The sequence below is a fragment of the Ahaetulla prasina genome, chromosome 6 (assembly GCF_028640845.1).
Source record: "Ahaetulla prasina isolate Xishuangbanna chromosome 6, ASM2864084v1, whole genome shotgun sequence".
Classification (NCBI taxonomy): Eukaryota; Metazoa; Chordata; class Lepidosauria; order Squamata; family Colubridae; genus Ahaetulla; species Ahaetulla prasina.
Window position 1 is genome coordinate 70,536,457 of NC_080544.1, and position 26,693 is coordinate 70,563,149.

The 26,693-nt window shown below is 40.4% G+C and overlaps 2 protein-coding genes and 1 long non-coding RNA gene across 3 annotated transcripts in view; 2 read left to right on the top strand and 1 right to left on the bottom strand.

Annotated features, from left to right (window-relative positions):
- Positions 1-21,850, top strand: part of MAB21L4 (mab-21 like 4) — a 31,612-nt gene extending 9,762 nt beyond the window's left edge. The window contains exons 2-5 of the mRNA XM_058187156.1: positions 9,399-9,612; positions 14,775-14,928; positions 17,432-17,788; positions 20,028-21,850. Of these exons, the coding sequence (XP_058043139.1) occupies positions 9,399-9,612; positions 14,775-14,928; positions 17,432-17,788; positions 20,028-20,120 (818 nt within the window). The 3' untranslated portion in view covers positions 20,121-21,850. The remainder of the gene's footprint in view (positions 1-9,398; positions 9,613-14,774; positions 14,929-17,431; positions 17,789-20,027) is intronic.
- Positions 1-25,669, bottom strand: part of LOC131200437 (uncharacterized) — a 33,480-nt gene extending 7,811 nt beyond the window's left edge. The window contains exons 1-3 of the long non-coding RNA XR_009155618.1: positions 25,554-25,669; positions 22,387-22,648; positions 10,458-10,904 (exon numbers count right to left, since the gene is read on the bottom strand). This is a non-coding gene — a long non-coding RNA (uncharacterized LOC131200437). The remainder of the gene's footprint in view (positions 1-10,457; positions 10,905-22,386; positions 22,649-25,553) is intronic.
- A 130-nt stretch (positions 25,670-25,799) lies between these two features.
- ANKMY1 (ankyrin repeat and MYND domain containing 1) overlaps positions 25,800-26,693 on the top strand; it is a 95,971-nt gene continuing 95,077 nt past the window's right edge. The window contains exon 1 of the mRNA XM_058187153.1: positions 25,800-25,938. Within this exon, the coding sequence (XP_058043136.1) occupies positions 25,904-25,938 (35 nt within the window). The 5' untranslated portion in view covers positions 25,800-25,903. The remainder of the gene's footprint in view (positions 25,939-26,693) is intronic.

Below are 26,693 nucleotides of genomic sequence, written 5' to 3' on the forward strand. Positions count from 1 at the left end.
TTGCTTGGAGCAAAAACAACCCTGAAAGGTAATTACCGTATATACTCGAGTATAAGCCGAGTTTTTCAGCACGTTTTTTGTGCTGAAAAGCGCCCCCTCGGCTTATACTCGAGCCAAGCCGTTCAGCCCTTCCTCTTGCAGCGTGTCCTTTCTACCGCGGGCAGCTAGCTCTCGTTAGTGCGCGCATGCGTCTTATTCCTATGTGGACACACGCGCACACCCCTCACGCACAATTACCCGCGTTAGTTATAATTGTTGACAGCGTTGACAGAGAGGGCACGAGGGAGGCGAGGCAAGGCAAGGGACCCGACCGAAGAGTTATAATTGTTGACAAATACACACGCGGGAGGCGAAGAGTGAAAACCCTCCGGGTTTCAAGCGAAGGAAGGGCGCCTGGCTACACACCGCCCCTTCAAAGAAATAGCTGGCATTCCTCGCGGGTGACGGGCGCAGACACACACACACACACACACACACACACACACACACGCTCGCCCTCCTAAATTCATTTCCCCACCCCACCCCACCCCTTTTTCTTGGCTGCTTCTTCTTTTCTCCTCCCCGGCGCCCAGGCCGTCTAGAGCTCTCCTTACCCAGCCCGTGCAAGTGCGGTCAGCTGCCAAATCGCGTTCCTCTCCTCCCACTGAGGAGGTTTCAAGCTCTGGATTTAAATACAACCGAAAGGGGCGCTGGGGCTACAAACAAGACAGGGAGGGAGGGAGGGAGGGGAAGGGAAAGGACGGAGGGAGGAGGGAGGTCGAGGCGCAAGAAACTTGTCAGGTAAAACTCAACAGGCAAGGCGGAAAAAAACAGGGAACTGGGAAACGCCCCAACTAGGGAGAAAAGGGAAGGTGGTGTTTTTAAAAAAACAAAAGTCCGAAACCCAGCGGAACCTTTTTCAAAACCGGCTGCCGAGCAGTAGCAGACGGACGGACGGCCGACTCGCGAGGCCAGAAGGTAGCCAACCGCCCTCGTCAGGCTTTTCTCAGTTACTGCGGCCGCCTCCCTCCCTTCCGTGGCGGTTTAGCAGGGCTGCTTTGGAAGAGCCTTAAGCGAGCCGTCCTCAGCCACCTCCCTTCCCTTCCTTGAGCCTCCAGCTCCAGCAGCAGTCTATCCCGTGGACGAACGCCTCCCGTTTTGCCTTCCTGGAGCCTAGCCGGCCCGCTCTCCCTCCCCTCCGTGGCGGTTCAGCAGGGCTGCTTTGGAAGAGCCTTAAGCGAGCCCGTCCTCAGCCACCTCCCTTCCCTTCCTTGAGCCTCCAGCTCCAGCAGCAGTCTATCCCGGTGGGCGAGCGCCTCCCGTTTTGCCTTCCGGAGCCTGGCCGGCCCGATCTCCCTCCCCTCCGTAGCGGTTCAGCAGGGCTGCTTTGGAAGAGCCTTAAGCGAGCCCGTTCTCAGCCGCCCCTCCCTTCCCTTCCTTGAGCCTCCAGCTCCAGCAGCAGTCTATCCCGGTGGGACGCCTCCCGTTTTGCCTTCCGGAGCCTAGCGGCCCGCTCTCCTCCCTCCGTGGCGGTTCAGCAGGGCTGCTTTGGAAGAGCCTTAAGCGAGCCCGTTCTCAGCCGCCTCCTTCCCTTCCTTGAGCCTCCAGCTCCAGCAGCAGTCTATCCCGGTAAGAATCCGGCCCGTCTACCTTCCGGAGACTGGCGGCCCGATCTCCCTCCCTTCTCTAGCGGGGCAGGTGTCTGGGCTAAGAACCTTGAGCTCCACCACCCCTCTCCCTTCCCTTCCTTGAGCCTCCAGCTCCAGCAGCAGTCTATCCCGGTGGATCCCAGCAGTCTATCCCGGTGGGCGAGCGCCTCCCGTTTTGCCTTCCGGGCCTAGCCGGCCCGCTCTCCCTCCCCTCCGTGGCGGCTCAGCTGGGCTCGAGCCCGTCTCGGTCGCCCCGCCCGGCCCTTTGCTGGCCTCGCCTGGGCAGGGCTGGGCAGAGCCGGTGACATCACCCTCCACCGCCCACCGTTGCCGTCCGCCGTCCGCCGCCCGCCGCCGCCGCCGCTGCTGCCTCCGTCCCTCCTCCGCCCTCCTCCAGCAGCCAGCAGCGTGGCGGGCGCTCGGCGCGGCAGGGCCGGGCTGGCGGCGGCCTCTCCTGGCGGCAGCAACGGCGGCAGCAGCATCAACAGCACCAGCAGCACCAGCGGCTCCCGCAGCAGCCCCGCAGCCGCCTCCTTCCCAGGCGCCACCTGCATGAGCCACCGCAAAGGCGACAAGCCGCCCATCAGCATCCAGGAGCACATGGCCATCGACGTCTGCCCAGGTCCCATCCGCCCCATCAAGCAGATCTCCGACTACTTCCCGCGTTTCCCCCGCGGCCTCCCCGCCGCCGCTTTGCTCAGCCGGGGCCTCCCTCTCTCTCTCTCTCTCTCTCTCTCACACACACACACACACAGAGAGAGCCTTCTAAGGTGGGTTTATTGATATTAGAGCCCCTTATTCCCCTGCCAAAAAAAAAAAAAAAGAGCCACCCCAACGTCTATGAAAATTAACCTTCTCTTCCAAGAGACACTGTGCAGGGTATTTTCACTGTTGGTGTGCATACAGGCTTAGATTTGTGCTGGGTTCTTAGTACTTAGAGCACTGACCTTCAGAGGCACCCTGGTCCTTGGAAGCTAAAGGAGGACTCATTTTCATGCTTGCAGTGTTCAATTTGGGAAGGGCATCCAAAGAAGTGGTAGATCCTTGTGTGTCCAATCACACTTAGCCAATAAAAATTCTATTCTATTCTATTCTATTCTATTCTATTCTATTCTATTCATTTTATTTTGTCAAATACATATTAAATAATTATATAAATATAAGCATGAATTGAATACATAAAAGGAATACAACTAAAGGGAACATTAGGACAGGGACGGTAGGCACGCTGGTGCTCTTATGCACGCCCCTTACAGACCTCTTAGGAATGGGGTGAGGTCAATACTAGATAGTCTTTGGTTAAGGCTTTGGGGATTTTGGGAAGAGACCACAGAGTCAGGTAGCACATTCAGGCATTAACAACTCTGTTACTGAAGTCACATTTTCTGCAATCTAGATTGGAGGTTCACTTTAAGTTTGAATCTATTGTGTTCTCGTGTATTGTTGTGGTTGAAGCTGAAGTAGTCATTGATAGGAAGTACATTGTAGCAGATAATTTTATGAGCTATGCTCAGGTCATACCAAAGGCGGCGTAGTTCTAAATTTTCTAAAGCTGGGAATCCTCCTTCCCCCTTTTGCACTTTTATTGTTTTTCGTTCAAATAAATATTCATGTTATTTTACTTGGCTCTATCTTTATTTTTTACATTGACCAGTAGCTGCCTCATTTCCCACCCTCGGCTTATACTCGAGTCAATAGTTTTTCCCAGTTTTTGTGGTAAAATTAGGTACCTCGGCTTATATTCGGGTCGGCTTATACTCGAGTATATACGGTATTTAAAAATTTCAAAACTTGGGCAGGAATGAAAGAATTAGCTCTAGAAACCCAAAGTGTGTCCATGTGTCCATTTCTAGAATTCTGAAACACAGAAAGCCATCATAAGCTATTTTAGTCCTGTTAAAATAAACTACTTCTGGCCTAGCTATTGGGCAAGATGAGAGAAACCATTGGCATACTTTCATTTAACTGTTATTACAGAATTCCGGAGCCTAGCCGGCCCGCTCTCCCTCCCTTCCCTTCCTTGAGCCTCCAGCTCCAGCAGCAGTCTATCCCGGTGGATCCCAGCAGTCTATCCCGGTGGATCCCAGCAGTCTATCCCGGTGGATCCCAGCAGTCTATCCCGGTGGATCCCAGCAGTCTATCCCAGTAATGAGGAGAAAACAGGATGCTCTGAACAACTGGCAAGAAAGAGGTTTCCCAAAGGCAGTCTGAGCAAAGTCACTCAAGAAGCTGTTTTCATTCCTGCCAGTTACCATCACTGGAGGTAAAACTGATGCTGTTGTGAAAGCTGCCTTATGGAAAAGACCCATCTTTTAACATAAAGCCTTGTCCCAGATGCACTTCTAAGAAGATTTCTATGATTTAGTGTAAAGGAAAAGATAAATAATATGTATGGCTTCTGGTTTCCAATTCATACCTACCAATATATTATCATATTTTACACCAATTTCATGAAATGCTTTTTTAAATGTAAGTATGAATGCAGTGGATGTATCCTGTCTTCTTTGTGATGTAAGCTGCATATCATGCCATTTTCATTTATATGAGGGGTTTGCATTGTTTCCTGTTTGTTCTTTTGGACACAAGCATTGTTGCCAAAGATGCTAAATCCATGGCGCTAAAGAGGCTGAAGCTGACAATTAGTTTGCTATAGTACTTTGACTTTCACTGTGTTTTCCCTTAAATCAGGTGAACTTAGTGCTGAGAGGTTAAATGAGGATGGGATGCAGCTGCCTTTGTTGGTGTCCAGTGACTGGAAAACAATCTGCTTCAACATTATCCCAGTAATGAGGAGAAAACAGGATGCTCTGAACAACTGGCAAGAAAGAGGTTTCCCAAAGGCAGTCTGAGCAAAGTCACTCAAGAAGCTGTTTTCATTCCTGCCAGTTACCATCACTGGAGGTAAAACTGATGCTGTTGTGAAAGCTGCCTTATGGAAAAGACCCATCTTTTAACATAAAAGCCTTGTCCCAGATGCACTTCTAAGAAGATTTCTATGATTTAGTGTAAAGGAAAAGATAAATAATATGTATGGCTTCTGGTTTCCAATTCATACCTACCAATATATTATCATATTTTACACCAATTTCATGAAATGCTTTTTTAAATGTAAGTATGAATGCAGTGGATGTATCCTGTCTTCTTTGTGATGTAAGCTGCATATCATGCCATTTTCATTTATATGAGGGGTTTGCATTGTTTCCTGTTTGTTCTTTTGGACACAAGCATTGTTGCCAAAGATGCTAAATCCATGGCGCTAAAGAGGCTGAAGCTGACAATTAGTTTGCTATAGTACTTTGACTTTCACTGTGTTTTTTCCCCTTAAATCAGGTGAACTTAGTGCTGAGAGGTTAAATGAGGATGGGATGCAGCTGCCTTTGTTGGTGTCCAGTGACTGGAAAACAATCTGCTTCAACATTATCCCAGTAATGAGGAGAAAACAGGATGCTCTGAACAACTGGCAAGAAAGAGGTTTCCCAAAGGCAGTCTGAGCAAAGTCACTCAAGAAGCTGTTTTCATTCCTGCCAGTTACCATCACTGGAGGTAAAACTGATGCTGTTGTGAAAGCTGCCTTATGGAAAAGACCCATCTTTTAACATAAAGCCTTGTCCCAGATGCACTTCTAAGAAGATTTCTATGATTTAGTGTAAAGGAAAAGATAAATAATATGTATGGCTTCTGGTTTCCAATTCATACCTACCAATATATTATCATATTTTTACACCAATTTCATGAAATGCTTTTTTTTAAATGTAAGTATGAATGCAGTGGATGTATCCTGTCTTCTTTTTGTGAATCTGAAGATTTCTGAGAAAATATACAGGCTAGGTAGCCTTCCTGGCAGACAGAATTGCAGCATGAACTTACATATCAAAAATTTACATGGGAAAATTAGCTTTGTAAAATATAAGGCTTCTTTACCCATACAGAAATATCGATTCCTTCTGGGTACATATTATAAAGGACTGTAAGTATCCCCTAATGAAGAGAGAAAATATTAGTTACATACAATATATCAAGGTTGCTTAGATGTAGAGTAAATTATTTCCACAAAGTATCAATATCTCATTAATACCTTCCTATCCTGGCCCACAAATTTATTTCCTCTACTTTTTTTCTTCTCTTAGAATATATCCTGGGAGATGACCTGACTTGAGATATTTTAATTGGAAATTCCATATAGAAAAATTGAGGAAAGCAGGCTAGGATTCAAAATTGCTAAAATATGCAATCAGTTTTAAGATACAGTGTCCGATTCAGACAAATCAGTACAAATTCTTTTTAAAGAATGGGACAGTCCCAACGATTCTTGACATATAAGTACACGTAGCCCTTGACTTAGGATCACAGTTGAGCCCAAAATTTTTGTTGCTAGGTGAGACATTTGTTAAATGAGTTTTGCCCCATTTTACAACCTTTCTTACCTCTGTTGTTAAGAGAATCACTGCAATTAAGTTAGTCACATCGTTGTTAAATGAATCTGGCTTCCCCATTGACTTTGCTTGTCAGAAGGTCGCAAAAGGTGATCACATGACCCCGGGACACTGCAACTGTCATAAATATGAGTCAGTTGCCAGTCAATTTTGATCAGGTGACCATGGGGATGCTGCAACTGTTGTAAGTGTGAAAAACAGTCATGTCACTTTTTAAAGTGCCATTGTAACTTCGAATGGCCACTAAATGAACTGTTGTAAGTTGAGCAGCCCCGCAGCCGCCTCCTTCCCCGGGCGCCACCTGCATGAGCCACCGCAAAGGCGACAAGCCGCCCATCAGCATCCAGGAGCACATGGCCATCGACGCCTGCCCAGGTCCCATCCGCCCCATCAAGCAGATCTCCGACTACTTCCGCGTTTCCCCAGCGGCCTCCCGCCGCCGCTTTGCTCAGCGGGCCTCCTCTCTCTCTCTCTCTCTCTCACACACACACACACACACAGAGACTTCTAAAGTGGGTTTAATGATATTAGAGACCCTTATTGCCCTGCCAAAAAAAAAAAAAAGCCACCCCAACGTCTATGAAAATTAACCTTCTCTTCCAAGAGACACTGTGCAGGGTATTTTCACTGTTGGTGTGCATACAGGCTTAGATTTGTGCTGGGTTCTTAGTACTTAGAGCACTGACCTTCAGAGGCACCCTGGTCCCTTGGAAGCTAAAGGAGGACTCATTTTCATGCTTGCAGTGTTCAATTTGGGAAGGGCATCCAAAGAAGTGGTAGATCCTTGTGTGTCCAATCACACTTAGCCAATAAAAATTCTATTCTATTCTATTCTATTCTATTCTATTCTATTCTATTCATTTTATTTTGTCAAATACATATTAAATAATTATATAAATATAAGCATGAATTGAATACATAAAAGGAATACAACTAAAGGGAACATTAGGACAGGGACGGTAGGCACGCTGGTGCTCTTATGCACGCCTTACAGACCTCTTAGGAATGGGGTGAGGTCAATACTAGATAGTCTTTGGTTAAGGCTTTGGGGATTTTGGGAAGAGACCACAGAGTCAGGTAGCACATTCAGGCATTAACAACTCTGTTACTGAAGTCACATTTTCTGCAATCTAGATTGGAGGTTCACTTTAAGTTTGAATCTATTGTGTTCTCGTGTATTGTTGTGGTTGAAGCTGAAGTAGTCATTGATAGGAAGTACATTGTAGCAGATAATTTTATGAGCTATGCTCAGGTCATACCAAAGGCGCCGTAGTTCTAAATTTTCTAAAGCTGGGAATCCTCCTTCCCCTTTTGCACTTTTATTGTTTTTCGTTCAAATAAATATTCATGTTATTTTACTTGGCTCTATCTTTATTTTTTACATTGACCAGTAGCTGCCTCATTTCCCACCCTCGGCTTATACTCGAGTCAATAGTTTTTCCCAGTTTTTGTGGTAAAATTAGGTACCTCGGCTTATATTCGGGTCGGCTTATACTCGAGTATATACGGTATTTAAAAATTTCAAAACTTGGGCAGGAATGAAAGAATTAGCTCTAGAAACCCAAAGTGTGTCCATGTGTCCATTTCTAGAATTCTGAAACACAGAAAGCCATCATAAGCTATTTTAGTCCTGTTAAAATAAACTACTTCTGGCCTAGCTATTGGGCAAGATGAGAGAAACCATTGGCATACTTTCATTTAACTGTTATTACAGAATTAACTGCTACGGTATTACTTGCAAGAGTGGGTTCTAATAATTTTCTCCTTAAAACAGCTTTTATGTATTGGCCTTACTATTGTCACAATAATGTCAAATTTTCATACCACAGAAGTTTATTCTGCCTACTTTAATTTTCTTTGTTTAAATGTGAGAATACTTTGAAGTATGGATAGTGACACGTAGGCAAGATGTCACCTATCTTCCTTGTTATGGAGGTCTTTTCCTTTACTATCTCTTTGTTCTGTTGCCACCACTAAACCTATTTCTGCTTTAGAAATTCATTAAGTCTCTAATAAAATGTAACTGGGTGGAACGTGGGAAAGATATACATAGCATAGACACTTGATTTACCTAGAAATAAAGGAGCAAAACGGACTTTTGTTAAATAACTAAACATTGTTTTAGTAGATTCAGTTATTTCCACAAAGTATCAATATCTCATTAATACCTTCCTATCCTGGCCCACAAATTTATTTCCTCTACTTTTTTTCTTCTCTTAGAATATATCCTGGGAGATGACCTGACTTGAGATATTTTAATTGGAAATTCCATATAGAAAAATTGAGGAAAGCAGGCTAGGATTCAAAATTGCTAAAATATGCAATCAGTTTTAAGATACAGTGTCCGATTCAGACAAATCAGTACAAATTCTTTTTAAAGAATGGGACAGTCCCAACGATTCTTGACATATAAGTACACGTAGCCCTTGACTTAGGATCACAGTTGAGCCCAAAATTTTTGTTGCTAGGTGAGACATTTGTTAAATGAGTTTTGCCCCATTTTACAACCTTTCTTACCTCTGTTGTTAAGAGAATCACTGCAATTAAGTTAGTAACATGGTTGTTAAGTGAATCTGGCTTCCCCATTGACTTTGCTTATCAGTAGATCACAAAAGGTGATCACATGACCCCAGGACACTACAACTGTCATGAATATGTGTCAGTTGCCAAGTTTCTGAATTTTGATCACGTGACCATGGGGATGCTGCAATTGTTGTAAGTGTGAAAAACAGTCATAAGTCACTTTTTTCAGTGCTGTTGTAATTTTGAATAGTCATTAAACAAACTGTTGTAAGTTGAGAACTACCTGTACTTCATTTAGTTAGATAATATGGAGGAGTTTAATGTTAAGTCAATGCCCCCCCAAACTTTTGGGCCTCAAGGACCGGTTCCATGGAGAGAGGTTTTTCTACAGACTGGAGGAAGCATTGTTTTGCATGTTGCCTGCCTCTCACAGATGGGGCTTCACTTGTTTGCGTGGCCCAGTTTCTGGCATGCAGCAGCCTGGTTCTGGTCCATGGACCAGGGATTAGGACCCTTGTATTAAGTCACCCTGCAAACATAAAAAACTAATTGTTATTGATTTTGATTTATTGTACAAAAGTTATTCTTAACTCTTCCTAAGTGGAATCCTCCAGTATTATCTTCTTTGTGATGTAAGCTGCATATCATGCCATTTTTCATTTATATGAGGGGTTTGCATTGTTTCCTGTTTGTTCTTTTGGACACAAGCATTATTTGCCAAAGATGCTAAATCCATGGCGCTAAAGAGGCTGAAGCTGACAATTAGTTTGCTATAGTACTTTGACTTTCACTGTGTTTTTTCCCCTTAAATCAGGTGAACTTAGTGCTGAGAGGTTAAATGAGGATGGGATGCAGCTGCCTTTGTTGGTGTCCAGTGACTGGAAAACAATCTGCTTCAACATTATCCCAGTAATGAGGAGAAAACAGGATGCTCTGAACAACTGGCAAGAAAGAGGTTTCCCAAAAGGCAGTCTGAGCAAAGTCACTCAAGAAGCTGTTTTCATTCCTGCCAGTTACCATCACTGGAGGTAAAACTGATGCTGTTGTGAAAGCTGCCTTATGGAAAAAGACCCATCTTTTAACATAAAAGCCTTGTCCCAGATGCACTTCTAAGAAGATTTCTATGATTTAGTGTAAAGGAAAAGATAAATAATATGTATGGCTTCTGGTTTCCAATTCATACCTACCAATATATTATCATATTTTTACACCAATTTCATGAAATGCTTTTTTTTAAATGTAAGTATGAATGCAGTGGATGTATCCTGTCTTCTTTTTGTGAATCTGAAGATTTCTGAGAAAAATATACAGGCTAGGTAGCCTTCCCTGGCAGACAGAATTCCCAGCAGCATGAACTTACATATCAAAAATTTACATGGGAAAATTAGCTTTGTAAAATATAAGGCTTCTTTACCCATACAGAAATATCTATTCCTTCTGGGTACATATTATAAAGGACTGTAAGTATCCCCTAATGAAGAGAGAAAATATTAGTTACATACAATATATCAAGGTTGCTTAGATGTAGAGTAAATTATCTTAGAATAGAATTTGGAATAGAACATTTTGTCCAAAATTCTATGATACTAGTCCTAGAGTAATGAGGTTTCAAGGTTACATGTCTCTCCGGACCTATGCTTTCTAGCCCCTTGGAGCCCTCTGATAATAAAATTGTCAAAAATCAAAGGAAGGGAAATTATCATTTTGAGATGGGAAATGCACCCTATAACACCTATAAGTTTAAAATAAATTATTTTAAAACCTTCAAAATTCAGAGGAAAAGTTAACAACTTGTCCCATTTATATCTCTGAGGTGCTCCTTCATACCCACCAAGAATATTAAGTATTGTTGCTGGCCACCAAACTTTCTCACCTGTGCACTTTTCACAGTTGATATAAGGAACAAACAATACAATGTCAGAGAGTTGTTGGCCTATCCAAAACTTTGTTTGATGTTTATAGTTTAAAGCTGTCAAACATAATATTGCTGCGGTTTTCTTAAGCAACTTGTTTAGGCATGATATGTACTATTATATCTACTCATAAAATCTCTATAGGTAGGAATCAAAGCATCCGGAATAGATTACATATAATCTGGTGCTGTCAGTAATTGCTGTGTTCTTCACAAAGGCATGCAGAGATTGTAAACACTTATGCAGAGGTGCAGAATTCGCATCAGGTTCTGATGGTTCTGGGGGACTCATTCCTATTGCCATCTGAACTCCAAATTCTCTGGTAATTTGATCGGTCCCAAAATGGAAGCTTAAATCGCGCAGCTTCTCCACTTTGTGTGTCTTTCTTGCTTCATGACATTCTATACCTATAAATTTAAAAATAAATAAATGCCTTGGCAATCAGATCTATGTATTTGTTCCACGGACAGAGCACTTAAAAATAGTTTTAGGTTACCACATGGGCTTCTGAGTACTAAAAAGAGACCAAAATTTTTATTTAGTCCCACATGCCTCTACAGATGGCCCTCGCTTAATGACCACTCACTGAGCAACCATTTAAACGTATGATGATATTATGAATGAGTGGTACTAATAACCAGACATTGTACTTATGATGGTTGCAGCCTCTCCATGATCACATGATTACCATCTGTGACCCTTTTTTGCTGGCTTCCGATAAACAAAATCAATGGGTAAGCTAGCAGGAGGTCACAAATAGCGACCGCATGAAGTTGTGCTTAACAATATTGTGGGATCTGCTTAACAACAGAAACAGGAAATGCTGGAATTTCCATCACCAAGCATCACAATCATGTCATATCATACAGCTGTGTTGTTTAGTGACAAAAATATTGGTCCCACTTATCATCATTAGGAGAGGATTACCTGTAATGACCTAATTCTTGTGATCTTAGACATTTACACAATAAATAGAAGACATTTTATATATATGTATGTATGTATGTATGTATGTATGTATATATATATGTATATATAGGTCTTTGGTTGTTCGGGTTTTCTCCCGTGTAAAATTAGAAGTGTCTTGGCGACGTTTCGACGAAGTCTCATTCGTCATCTTCAGGGTTCAACCGTGCTTCTGGGATATATATATATGTATATATGTATGTATGTATGTATGTATGTATGTATGTATACATACATATACACACACACACACACACATATATATATGTATGTATACATACATATACACACACACACACACACACACACACACACACATATATATATATATATATATGTATATATGTATGTATGTATGTATGTATATATGTAGGTTTTTGGTTATTCGGGTTTTCTCCTGCGTAAAATTGGAAGTGTCTTGGCGACGTTTCGACGAAGTCTCATTCGTCATCTTCAGGGTTCAGCTTCGTGCTTCTGGGATATATATATATATATATATAAATTTCAAATGTAACACAGATCCATTGTTTCCTCTAAAAGCTCACTGGATTGAGATTTTTATTAATGAGAAGCTGCTACATCCAAAAAGACAGGCATTTGGATTCCAGCTTACTGAGCTTCACAAGGAGTAGGACATAAAGCAATACTTCCCAATATGAATACAGACGGCAAACTCATTTTGGCCAAAATACAATTCTGCAAATTCATAGGTTCAAAGCCATAAATGACCTTAAATATCAGTAACACGTTGGTCCCAGTGTGTATTGGTAACCAGTCCAGTGATCTCGACATAGGTTCAGCATTATGACTCTGATATCTTGCCATCAGCAGTTGGACTATAGTTAATATAAATCAACTGCAGCTTCCAAGTTGCCTACAAAGGAATCATCTTGTAAAGTGTATTAAAGGTAAAGGTTCCCCTCGGACACATGTGCTAGTCGTTTGTGACTCTAGGGGGCAGTGCTCATCTCCGTTACAGCCGAAGAGCCAGCACTGTCTGAAGACGTCTCTGTGGGAATGTGGCCAGCATGACTCAATGCCAAAGGCACATGGAATGCTGTTACCTTCCCACCAAAGGTGATCCCTATTTTTCTACTTGAATTGTTCACATGCTTTTAAACTGCTAGGTTGGCAGAAGCTGGGACAAGTAACAGGAGCTCACCCCATTATGTGGCACTAGGGATTTGAACCGCTGAACTGCTGACCTTTCAATCGACAAGCTCAGCGTCTTAGCCACTGAGCTACCACATCCCATTGAGCCACCGCATCCCATGTGTTATAGTAGTCTAAATATGAAGTGATGGGAAACTGAGTTGCTGTTGCAACAGCAAACCAATCTGAGAAAGCTACCAACTGACATACCAGGTGAAGCTGAGAAAAGATAGGAAGATAAGATACTGATGTAACAAACTGCATTGCTTCTTCTACAGGAACTTATTTTCTATACAGCAATTGGCTTTGGTATATGAACAGAACAGGAATAATAGGAAGGGACCATGGAGATCTTCTAGGCCAACCCCTGCTTAAGTCTGACTAAGTGGCTAAAACACTGAGTTTGTCAATCAGAAAGGTCGGCGGTTCGAATCCCTAGTATAGGTCTCCTGCGCGAGCAGGGGGTTGGACTAGATGACCTCTAAGGTCCCTTCCAACTCTGTTACTGTTAAGCAGGAAACTCTATACCATTTCTGACAAATGGTTATCCAATCTCTTCTTAAAAACTTCCAGTGTTGGAACATTAACAACTTCTGGAGGCAAGTTGTTCCACTGATTAATTGTTCTAACTGGCAGGAAATTTCTCTGTAGTTCTAGGTTGCTTCTCTCCTTGATTAGTTTCCACTCAATGCTTCTTGTCCTGCCCTCAGGTCCTTTGGAGAATAGTTTGACTCCCTCTTCTTTATGCACCTTGACACTGCTATCATGTTACCCCAATCCTTCTTTTCATCAAACTAGACATACTCAATTCTAGCAACCATTCTTTATATGTTTTAGTCTCCAGTCCCCTAATCATCTTTATTGTTCTTTGCACTCTATAGTGTCTCGATATCTTTTTTATACTGTGGGGACTAAAACTGGATGTAGTATTCCAAGTGTGGCCTTATGATTGGCAATTGTTTAGATTTTAGGGGTAATCTAATATACTATTTTATCCTATCAGAGAGTTGTGATTCTGGTCCATATTCTAACCATAGTAAAACTGAATTTAACAGCTGACTGCTTTTATATTAGGATTATTTACGACCAATGCAAATAGGTCAAGGTCATTAGCATAAAGCAACTACATTTAATATTGGTATGAATTATTTTTTTCTGTCAGCCTTTTTATGACATATAATAATCAATATGTTTTATTTTACAAAATAATTATCCCTCTTTGGTATATAAATAAGGAATCCTCAGAAGCAAAGCAGAAAAACTATTTGATCTGGCCAGAACTGATGTGTAGTGAACAATAGGTGGGGAAGTCTTGCTTGCAGACAATTATCAAGAGCATGATAACAGAATGAGGAAGGCTAGAGATATGCTAATCTTACCTATGGGCTGATTTTACTTGTAACATATCTGCAAATGAGGGAGTGACTGAAATAGATACATACTTGCAATACAAATAGCATATAATATGATAGCACTGGTATGTGACAGAATGTTACTGAACTTGACTACCCACCCTTGATGTGCCTATGTGTTCTATAGTATATATATTCACCTGTTAGTGCAAATAGTTACCATCAAATCTGAGAGCATAAACCAGTGCATTATGAAACATTTTGGACTCTAGATACATATGCACATATACATATACATTTTCTTCCCTAGGAAACATATAATTATATTATATTTTGATTGCCAAATATGTACAAGAATGTTTTAATGTTGTTTGCAGAGAAATCTGTAAGTTTAGAATGTGGGAACTGTGCAAGGAACTGATTTTTGTGAACTGATCTTTGTCATTTATTCAGCTTAGAAACAATGCATCCTCCTTCAGAATCACAAAAGCTGTCAATGGTCTTCACGGTCCCTAGGTCCCTTAAAAGAGAACTAGGAAGTCCCTATGCTCTCTGGATATTTAATAATAATATAATTCTTAGTATTTCATTACCTTTGCTAGTTGAAGTGTTAGGAAGTGGAGAGTCATCTTGTTTTAGGTAGCCATATTCTCAAGAAATCAGTTTGAAATACTAATATGCATGTTGACTTTTCCAGTAATTCTCAGCATGGATACTGATATGAATTGGGATAAATGAATCCTACAGTGAAGCAGACTAAAGGCTGAAATAAAGTATCAACTTCTAGCTGCATCTTTTTCTTGTTAGGTGCTCCACCAATCGTCCCATCTCGAAACTTGTTCAAATTGTAAGCACCCTAAAGGGATATCGCCTGGACAGCCTCTGCCTTCTTGACCAAATCAACCATGAGTACTGGAGAGGAAAAGGGGAGGAAAAGGGGCTCACATTTCAACATTTGAAGGTTGGTGGGATTTTTTTCCAGGAGAGCAAAATTTAATTTTGGTTCAGATGTATAGCTATTAATAGTTTAAAACAGAAAAGATAATAACTGAGAATGATCAAATGCCTCCCCTCTGTCCCCATTCCTGAGGGCTTCTGATAGATTGGGCTTTAATTTTCTGAATTAAGGGAAGCCTTTAGACAACATCTTTACGGGGAGGAGATAGGGAAAGTAGTTAAATATAGGTAGAAAATAAGAACACTTCTTGTAGGTATCTTCTCTAATGTCTGATTGGCAAAGGCGTCCACTATGGAACACCATAGAGTACTGGAGATCAGGACTAGTGAGTCCCACTTATATCCCTCTGCTTCATATAGCAATTGAACAAAGATTACATATGGCTTACACAAATTGCTGAATATTGTGTAAATTAAACATGACTCCAAATCTGTTAAGTGGGAGCAACTCTGAAATGTTCTGAACATTTTCTTTCACTCAATGTAGGGCTAGAGTTTTTACAAACTTAGCAGAATATCAAATGCTGCTTGGGCATTAGAATTTCAGGTTTTGGATGCGATCCATTCCTTACCACTGCAGAAAAGATGGAGTAGTAGAACGTGTTTTACAAAAATCTGGGTGTGTGCCATACAACTCACAAGCAATGTAGCTTAACTATTACAACTTTTCATTTTAGCTAGCTATATGTTCATTCGAGAAATGAGGCCAATTTTAGAATGAACTAAAGTAAGATTTATGGTTTGTTCTTGTTCAGCTTTGTTTATGAATTCTGTGATTAATTGGACAATAATTTATTAAGCTTATCTTGCCTTAACTTTATGAATGGCTTTTTTTAACTTCCAGTACCTGCATTTTCTTTTCAATTGCAACTTTAAAAGCTTAGGAAACATCAAACAAGCAACATACTTCAATGCACTGTGCCCTACACCATTAACCCAAGGAACTCTACTACACCTCCAAAACAAAATCTAATAGCTCAAACAAAATCTTTGCTGCGTGGCATATGTATTTTACTGGGAAATGTAGATTAAGCAGGCTCAAAAAATCAGTGCCCTCATAAGTGTACCAACACCAGTGGTGGGGTTCAGCTAATTTGCACCACTTCGGGAGAACCGGTTGTTAACTTTCTGAGCAGTTTGCCAAACTGGTTGTTGGAAGAAATTATTAGGGCAGAGAACCGGTTGTTACTTGAATTCCACGGCTGACCAAGATGCTATGAATCTGATGGCGTTGCCGATTTTGCTCTCTGAATTTATGGATACCTAACCCTAACTCTAAGAGATTTGCTCCCCAATGTAATTTTACTATATATTATACCAGGAAACAGATAAGGTGGGCTCAATACATCAGCACCCTCCTAAGCATATTGATGTACTACAAATCTGTTGCTGATGTCCACTTTACTCTGAATTCATGGAGACCTAATGCTAATCCTAAGTGAATTTGTCCCCAATGGTTTTTTCCCATATATTTTACCAGGAAATGTAGATAAGGAAGCTAGAAAAGTCAGCACCCTCCTCTGCATACGACAAGCTGCAAATCCATTGGCAATGTCTATTTTGTTGTCTGAATTCATGGAGACCTAACCCTAAGCCTAAGTAAAACTGCTCCACAATGCGATTTTCCCATATATTTTAACTAGGAAATATAGGTAAGGTGGGCTCAAAAAGTCAGTGCCTTCCTAAACGTACTGATGCACTATGAATCTGTTGGCAATGTCCATTTTGCTCTCTGAATTAATGGAGATCTAACCCTAAGTCAATATGACCTCTCATGGAATTTCCCATGTATTTCACCAAGAAATGTAAATAAGACAGCCTCAAAAAGTCAGTGATCCACCTATTATTATTAGAACGAATTAAGCTCAAAAGATCTATTCAGTTTCTTATAGTAAGCTGTATTTTAAATGTTTAATAAGGGCCAAAGGTTTCAAGACTAGTTAGTCCTCAACTTACAACAGTCAGTTTAGTGACTGCTCAAAGTTACAACTGCACTGGAAAAACTGACTTGTGACTGTTTTTCATAGTTACAACCTTTGTAGCATCCCCATGGTCACGTGATCAAAATTCAGATGCTTGGCAATTGAGTCATATTTATGGCGGTCATATGATCACCTTTTGCATCCTCCTAACAAGCAAAGTCAATGGGGAAGACAGATCATTTAACTGGGTTACCAACTTATCAACTGCAGTAATTCACTTAACAACTGAGGCAAGAAAGGTCATAAAATGGGGCAAAACTCACTTAATAAATGTTTTACTTAACAACAGAAAGGTTGGGCTCAATTGTGGTTGTAAGTCAAGGACTACCTGTACAAGGAAGCTACTGTTGGTGTCCCCAAATCAACTTTTTCCCAAATTTTTAAATATGCATTAATTATTTACCGAAACAGAGACCAATGTATTGTTCAATGTATAATGAACAACAACAATAATATGTTTGGTTTTACGTATACTTGAAAGGCTTTTTTGCACTGCCTTTAGTAATTATTCTTACTTCCTCCTAGATGATATTGCTGTGGGCTACTCATTTTTTTCCTTCCTCTGAAGACTGGCTGAGTCTGGAAGGATCAGTATATCGTCTGCTGGTGATCTTACTCTGCTGCTTGGTGACCAAAGATCTTCCCCATTTTTTATATCCAGAGCAAAATCTGTTCAAGAATGATAGTCCGGACCTAACTGCTTTGTATCCCAAAGTGGAAAGCTTTGCCATAAGCCCTAAGTATTTCCTAAAGTTTCATTTTGCCCAAAGAGAAGGCAAGAAATTCTATCAGAAGGATAATGGTCTCAAAGCTTTACTTCAACTTCCAGCTGAAAATAGAGATTACTGGGATACTGCCTTTTTTGATACGCTGCTTAGCAAGGTAATTGGCTATAAATGTGAGGTTTAAAATTTATAATTTGATCTTTTTCCAGGCCCGTCTGTAAGATCTTGTGACTTTCCCATGGATTCCCTAGTATAATCATTCCAATATTTATTAATGTATTTTTACATATAACCATTTAATTACATATACATATATGAATTTTCTGTTTACATTTCTTGAAGATGTATAAGTGAAGTTTAAGTAAAAGGGAAGCCTTTCCATCTTCATATATATAATTTTTACTACAAATACAATGCACATTTGTTAGCATTCACTGATGGCTGAGCTAAGTCCTTACTTTGCATCCTATAAATATATGGACATTTTTCTTTTTAATGGCGCATTCTACAGCTTAATTACTCTGTATTATTTTACCACTCTCCTCGATTATTTTCTCTAATAAGGGTCTCTGCTGAGTTTAAATCTCCTGTGATAAAACTTTAATCAAAAGCAATAATACACTTGTGTTTACAAGTGAGGAGCCCTGAGAGTTATAGATAATTTTCAAAGAGACATTCATATTTATTTATTTATCAATTTAGGCACTGCCTGTTTCACTATCTAAATGACTTTGGGTAGTTTACAGATTCAACCTGTTTGGGAGGGAGGAATTAGCCTGTTTCGTAGGGAGATGGGAAACAGCTTTTTTTGAAAGGTAGAAAGAAATTAATTCAACCTGTTTGGAGGGAAGCACTCCTTTGTGCGCAGGAGATCTGGAGCAGGTCAGCTACCAGTGGAAGGCTGCCTGCCTGCCAGCCACTAGTCACGGGGGGAAAGGCATAACCTTTAACCTCGACAGTAAAGTTGCTTGTTGTTGCTGCAACGTAGACTAAGAGAGAATAGCTGTCACATGATGGTCCTGCTCATTCTGCATTATGGCAGCGCCAAGCAATCCTTGCTGCTGCAGTTAAATGGAGATGGCAAACTCATAGGGCGCTCCTTGCAAGTCACAAACCCGGACTGTTGTGATTCAATCTGTTATTATTTCATTTTAAAAATGCAATGTTATCTATTTTATTGTGTTTTTATTTTATTTTGTTAAATATTTCCCAGTTGTATTTTAATTTGGTTTAATTCCTTTTTTCTGGACCTATTGTTCTTAAGGGTGCTACTGTTTTTCATTGGGCTTCTACCTAGCCCTAAGGGTTTCCCCCCCCCGTTCTTTGGATAAATATGCCAAGTTAATCAAAACAATACTACTTTTCTTTCCTTGGTTATTACTTCACTGTTTTTAAGTCAACTGCTATACTGTTTTAGCCTTTTAACTATGACCTGGTAAATTTGCTAAAGGAAAAGAAACAAACCTTACAGCAGAAAAGTAAATTGCTTAAAGAAAGAAAAATAGTACTTCCCACAGAAAAATCAGCAATATTTTATATAATCAAGCATTATTCAGGGGGTATAGATTATATGCTATTGAACATCACTGCTAAGAGGTTATTAAAGATCTACAGGCAGCCACTACTGACTCAGTTGAGGGCACATTTCTCTCTGTTAAATAAACAGTCAAAGCCCAAGGTCTGCTCAAAAAAAAAATAAAACAGATCAGGCAAAACATATAGCAGTGTTTGATATGACAATACAATAGTGCCTAATAAGACTGAGGACAAATATAAACCAACGTGGGTGTGGGAACAGAAACATTAGGGAGCATCATCCCAATAGAATCTAGAAAACCAATCTCAAGGAGAGGTGTGTCATATACAATATACTGTCACAGTGGTAAATTGTGCAACTCCAGTAAGGTTCTTATGTATGTATGCAAGAAACAGTGAGGTAGTCTGAGAAAGAGCAACTACAAAACCATTTATTATGGATGCATTTAGCAATATTTTTTTTGTAACTCTTGTCCACAATACCAACATGCCTGCCAACCATTGTGGGAAACAATTATTGACAAATTAACCATTCCAATAAATAAATGTGGAAACTGAACCCATCCTAATTATAGAATATCTGACACAGCAGTGCTCAGGGGATTTTGCTCTTTTTGTGAGAATGAGAATAGTAGTATCATGGTGTTACATTGCATGTAACATTTGCCCTTTTAGGATGTGCCTGTGACACCACAGCACACAAAGAGATCAAGAGTTGCAACATCAGATGGCAATACTGCTTTCCTTAACCTGCCAGTCTCCTTACCCTGGCAGCTGTTGGATCTGAACATTTCCTTAAAAGCCAGTTCTACAGTAATGGTTATGCTATTTGATATAGTTTGATATCTTTTTTTTTCCAGTTTCAGATGTATCAGATTACAGACACACAACGGATATCTGCTATGTCAAACACCTTGTCCAAGATTAAGAAAATGGTCCATAACAAAAGTTGAAAATTCTTGTCTTTCCTGCCTAGATGAATTTTTGAATATGCGTTATATTTAGCTTATTTCTTGTGATCAGGCTTCAATTCTAATATTTTGGAGTTTCTTGCTCAAGAAAATAAGGCACATATAGCATGTCACTCTTCAGTATATAAAGGTAGCACTTGTTGAATTCAATTTCCTTACTAAGAATGATGGTCCAATTTGTTACTGTCTTTTACACAGGAAGTAAAATATATACAGTGGTCTTAATTCTCTGTCCATATACTGTTTATCAGAGGTTCACAAAGTTTAGAAAGAATCACCAGAAGTCTTCCAAAAGTTGCTACTAAATAGTAATTGTGAATGTGACAGCAATAATAATTACATACATGCAGAGTAAGACTATTAATCTAATTACTGTAACTTAAAATTAATATAATTTTTGTCCAGGCTCTCAAAATCTTCATTCTGTTCCCCATTCACCATGTCAGAATGGGATAGTATACTTCTTAATAGTATGCTACTATATAAGAAGAAAATATTAAGATATTCTGAGTCTCTTTAGGAAATTCCAATGTTCAGAATTAATACAGGAAAAAAGAATTAAAAAAAGAAGCAAAGTATTTTTCAATAGCCTTTTCAGAGCTCAGGAATATGTGGACAGCACAGTATGTTATTGTTGCAGATTTCTAAAGGCTGAAAACCTGATGAAAACATAGCATAAGAACTTCTGGTCATCTATTGCTTTAGTAGGAATTTCAGCAGTTCTTTGCTCACTGTCCCCCCTTACTGATAATGATTGGTAGTACATCTATGAATTAAAAACTGCACACAATATCTAAGGGGCTGCCACAAAGAAGAGGGAGTCAACCTATTCTCCAAAGCACCAGAAGGCAGGCCAAAAAGTAATGGATGAAAACTAAACAAGGATAGAAGCAACCTAGAACTAAGGAGAAATTTCCTGACAATTAGAAGTTAGTCAGTGGAACGACGTGCCTCCATAAATTGTGTATGCTACAACAATGGACGTTTTAAAGAAGAGATTGAACAACCATTTGGCTGAAATGGTATAGGATTTCCTGCCTGAGCAGGGCGTTGGACTAGAACACCTCCCAGGTCCTGTCCAACTATTCTGTTCTGTTCTGTTCTGTTCTGTTGTTCTATTCTATTCTATTCTATTCTATTCTATTCTATTCTATTCTATTCTATTCTATTCTATTCTATTCCATTCCATTCCATTCTTACACTTGCATACATCTGTGAAAACCTGGATGTTAATCTAGAACTAAACCCTTTTTCCCATGCAGCCCTTGGAGCCAAAACAGCTGCCATCTGCATTGTAGAAAGTGATCTTTTGTGAAGAACATACACTTACAAAGCAATGCTAGAACCTATATAATGTTAATTACAGCCATATAATGTATCTGTATTCTTTCTGCATAGGAAGAATTTATGAAGTAACAAAATCATAGAATATCTTTTTGTATGATTGTACTTAAAGTTATATATGTTCATGGTGCTGCCAATTAGTCATTGTTATTTTAAATTCTATTATATGTGTGTTAATTCATATATGTGAGAAAAGTAATAATGTAATACAACTCTATATGAAAACTTGTTATCTGATTTTGATATCATAAGTAATTAATTTTTCCCAGTTTATGGCTCAGTTTTATTCTGATCAGACACTGTAAATATATCATTTACTAATGGCATCAAGGTAATTTCAATACAATACATAATATATATAATTCGTCCTTCGTGTTTCAATTGAGGTTTTTTTTGGTAAACAAGATCCATGTTTAACACATTACTAAGATTAGATATGAAGGAGGCAGTGAAGATGTAGTGGATTTATCAAGAAAAACAAATGCTGTTTAAAAATGCAGAGGCCAATTCTCTGAATCTCAGAATCCACTTAAAATCTCATTTCCCCACAGCTTTCCTACATTTCCTAGCCCAACTGACTATAGAAGAATACATGGAGGCTAGTGGTTAAGCAGTTGGAGTCCAACACACTGTGAGGATTAAGACTTCTCTGAGACCATAGCAACAAACTGTTGAAACAAAACATCAAAAATTCCAGATCCATTATTGAAGTCATAGGCTCAGTAGAATTTTATCTAAGTTTTCTCTTCCTCTCAAACATATATACCCAGAAAAGCAAGACGCACTGATAGTTCTAGCCTACATTCAACAGGTGGGTTCATAGTTGTTCAAACTCATTATACAACTTTTATTTATGTCTTCCATCTGCATACTGATATAATAAAAAGTAGTGATTGGAACATACCTTGAAAATCATCTAGTTCAACTTGCTGCCCAGTGCAGGATCCTCCATGAAAACATCCCCTAATAGCAATAACAATATTCTACTGCATCAATTCTGACCCATCTTCTACATGAGAACCCTTCAGATACTCAAGACAATTTGTCCACTGGTCTTCTGTTTCTTCAGCCTAATGATATCCCTTTTCTGTATATATGTTCTCTTTGGAGCCCCTTTTTATTCACCAGATTTCTTTTGAACATGCTCCAGTTTGTGAACATCTTTTCTAAAAATTTGAAGACAGAAATGTATGCAAGATTTTAGCCATAGACAGACCAAAGCTGAAGAGAAAGGAATGGTAACTTCTTGATTTATTTATCAAAATGTATTTATCAATTCCAAAGCCATTCTGGGGAACTTACAATTTAAAAAGAACAATAATATAAATGGCACAACTAAACAGAGGAGCAGCCCATAAACAATAAACCTAGAGAGATACCAAAGCAAAACAAAAAACAAAACAAAACGAGTCTCTTTGTTTATTGTGTTCCCATGGCCCTAGAAGTGGGACACGGTGGCTCAGTGGCTAAGACGCTGAGCTTGTCGATTGAAAGGTCGGCAGTTCAGCGGTTCGAATCCCTAGTGCTGCGTAACAGGGTGAGCTCCCGTTACTTATCCCAGTTTCTGCCAACCTAGCAGTTCAAAAGCACATAAAAAATGCAAGTAGAAAAATAGGGACCACCTTTGGTGGGAAGGTAACAGCGTTCCGTACGCCTTTGGTGTTTAGTCATGCCGGCCACATGGCTATGGAGACATCTTCAGACAGCGCTGGCTCTTTGGCTTTGAAATGGACATGAGCACTGCTCCTAGAGTCGGGAATGACTAGCACGTATGTGCAAGGGGAACCTTTACCTTTACGGCCCTGGAAGATCTTCTATGATTTCCTAACACAAAACTCTTCTTGGAGGGTGACCATTCCAGAGAATAGAAGCTTTAACAGTAGGCATGCTTCCTGGTCCCACCACATGACATTGTTTAATTGACAGGACCTAGAGTACACCCACACTGCTGAACTTTACCAGATGGGTAGAAACAACTGGAGACAAGCAGTCCATCAGAGGGACCTAAAGAAGAACCAGCACCTTAAATTGTACCATGTAACCAACTGCCAACTAGTCCAGCTCTTAGTGTAGTGTGGTCATGTGTGCATAATGGGGTTACCTCATCATTACCGTGCTCTTGCATTCTGGACCTGCTGCAGCTTTCAAGGCAGATCCCAATAGTGTATTGCAGTAATTCAATTGTGAGATAACTGGGGCGTAAGGAACTATCTGAAAGAGCTCCTTGTTCTGATTCTCCTTTGGGAGTTTCCAATGAATAATTCTGGAAACTTGGTCATAATTTCAGTTTGTGAAATTTTGTTTCATTAATAAATGGTCAATTGTTTTATCGTTTCACTATCAGGACATTTTCTGTTTATTACACATTGAATTTTTGCCTTCTTGCAATTAGTTGGTAAAGTTTCTTCTTGAGACATTAAATAAAGCCTTCAGTTTCTTTAACGCTCCTGAACTTAACCAACTTCATTTGCTTTTTTTATCAGCTTTTCCTTCCTTCAAGTACTAACCATGCACTGACTTGTACTTCCAATTAATAAATTGGTTTTTTAAGACCCTCCCCACCCCATATTCAGCCTTTGTTGTTTTCAAGAGTTTTCCTTGACCAACTTCCTTCAGCAAGGCTTCTTGGCTTTTCTTAATGTATCATTTTCTTTCTTCAGTTTGTTTTCCAGCCAATCAGATGTTTAGACTGGTACTTTTATCCAGTCTTCCCAGGGAGCTGATAAGCAGATGTTATTGTTTGATGATGTTAAAGGTATCACTGCAACATGTAAGCTGTTTCTGCTAAAGCTGCTAATAGCATTCAAGTGGTGTTCCAGTTTCCAGATTGCACTGGCAGTATCTACTACTATTGGTACTACCTGTGCTTTCTTTTGCCACAGTCTTTCTATTTTTCTTTGCCAGTCTTTGCATTTGTGATTTTCTCCAGTTCTTTCTTTTCTATTCTGCTGTCTCCACAGCCACTATCTAGACATTTTTTTTCTTTTCTTATTGACAATTGTTAGGGTGCTTGTCTGAATTTTAAAGTCCTGGAGCACTGTAGCTTCTTCATTTTTTATTAGTGTATTTTGTAGTCCCACAAGTTCTTGCTTACAGGTAAATGGTATCTCTTGTAGATACTTCAATGCCCAATTTTTGCTACTTTGTCATGCTGTTATTTGTAATTAATCTGCAATTTTCTTGCAGCCTCTGACTAGATAGCTCACTATTTCTTTAGCTAATTTTCAAGGTAGCATTTACTGTCTGTTGATGTCTCTTCTCCTTCTCCTTCTCCTTCTCTTTCTCCTTCTCCTCCTCACAAAAGTGTGAAATCACAGCTTCTAGTTCTTAACTGGTTTTGGCCTTCATATGCATCAAGTTCTTCCCAAGATGGGATGTTGTGCTATCTGTCTGGATCCAAGCAGTGTGGCAGATGGAAATTCTGCCCAAGCACAGATTTTCTAGATGTTAAGATTTTTTGGTATAGTTCCCAGTGTGTTGATAGCCATTGGGACACCCATGATCGATTTATACCATCATCTCAATTTTGATTTTCATACGTTAATACTTTGAGATCTTTTCCAATTCTTCACCTTCTATTCTATTATCTCCTACTATTGCCACCTCAAATTATCCACATTATTACCATTTCCATCGCAATTAAATCATGTGTGTTATGAGCCAAGCTTTTTTATCAGTTTGCATTTAGAATTCCCACAATATTTTAACCTACTATATTTCTAGACGACTTTGCACTGCTTTCTGTGACAGTTCTGTAAGGACATCTGCATTAGGCAAGATGAGATGGTACTAAGTCCTGTATGAGAACCTTAACAGGAGCATGACTGGTGAATTAGCTAAAACAACAAAACAGGAACTCATCCTTACTTTGAACAACAAGGAAGTATTAAGATTTAAACATATTAGATCACTTCAACTCCCAGAGTTCCTCAGCCAGGAAAGCTGGCTGAGGAACTCTGGGAGTTGAAGTCCACAAGTCTTAAAGTTGCCAAGGTTGGAGATCCCTGTATTAGATCAATATACCCATCGAATTTTATGTGATCACTGAGAAAACCAATCGTAAACCATTACCTTAGCCTGTTTACAACGGAGCATTTTTTCCCAAGGAGAACCGCTAGTAAAAACAAACAAACCACCACTGCGAGGTGGAGCCACTTCGCGCTCCACAAACCCCGCCTTGATCTCTATGGAAACTCAGATGCAGCGCAGGCCAGGCAGGAGAGGGTGATCCAGAATTGCCTGGATTGAGACCGGGCCGTCTTTTCTCCACTACCTGCGCCGGTTTCTTACTGAGGGACGACAGGAGCAGCGCTTTGAGCACGTCCTCACTGACTGTTACGTCTCTGCTCTCCTCCCCGGCCTTTATGAGGCTGCGGCTGAGGCTGCGGCTGCGGCGGAGCCTTCCCCGACCTTGAGAGCGAATGGAGGCTGTTCAGGCTGCGGCTCCGGGTCTTCGGTGGGTGCCGCTCTCAGAGAGGCTCTTTTGGGGCTCCCCCGTCCGTGCGAACCAGATTCCTAGTCTCAACGGACCTCTGGCGGAAGCCGGCGGCAAGTGTGCACAGCCATGTCAATCGGGAAAGGGGCCCGGCCAGAGATTGCGAAGGCGGAATAGGCGGACCGCGGAACCGCGTGGCGTCCACGTGTGAAATGGAAGGAACGCGGTGTCTTCGGATCAGTAAACGAAAGTTTCCTCTCACCTCCGCACTCATCTTCCCCCCCCCCCACGGGGAAGGTTTTGTACGGCTAGCGGGTTCTGTAAAAATAAATAGCCGTTGCTTTGGATATCAACTGTCTATGGAGATTCTCAGTCATCCCATGGTTGTTCCAAAGATGCTTTTTTTTTTTTTTTTTTTTTTTTTTTTTGCATTTATATCCCGCCCTTCTCCGAAGACTCAGGGCGGCTTACACTATGTCAAGCAATAGTCTTCATCCATTTGTATACTATATACAAAGTCAACTTATTGCCCCCCAACAATCTGGGTCCTCATTTTACCTACCTTATAAAGGATGGAAGGCTGAGTCAACCTTGGGCCTGGTGGGACTTGAACCTGCAATATTGCAAGCAGTTGCTGTTAATAATAGGCTGCATTAATCTGTTGCGCCACCAGAGGCAACTGGACTTTCTGGGTTTTCTTTGGGACAATAGCTCTTGTGCTATACAAGCATGATTATAAAAATATCAACCCAGAGCAAACAATATTTTAAAATGTT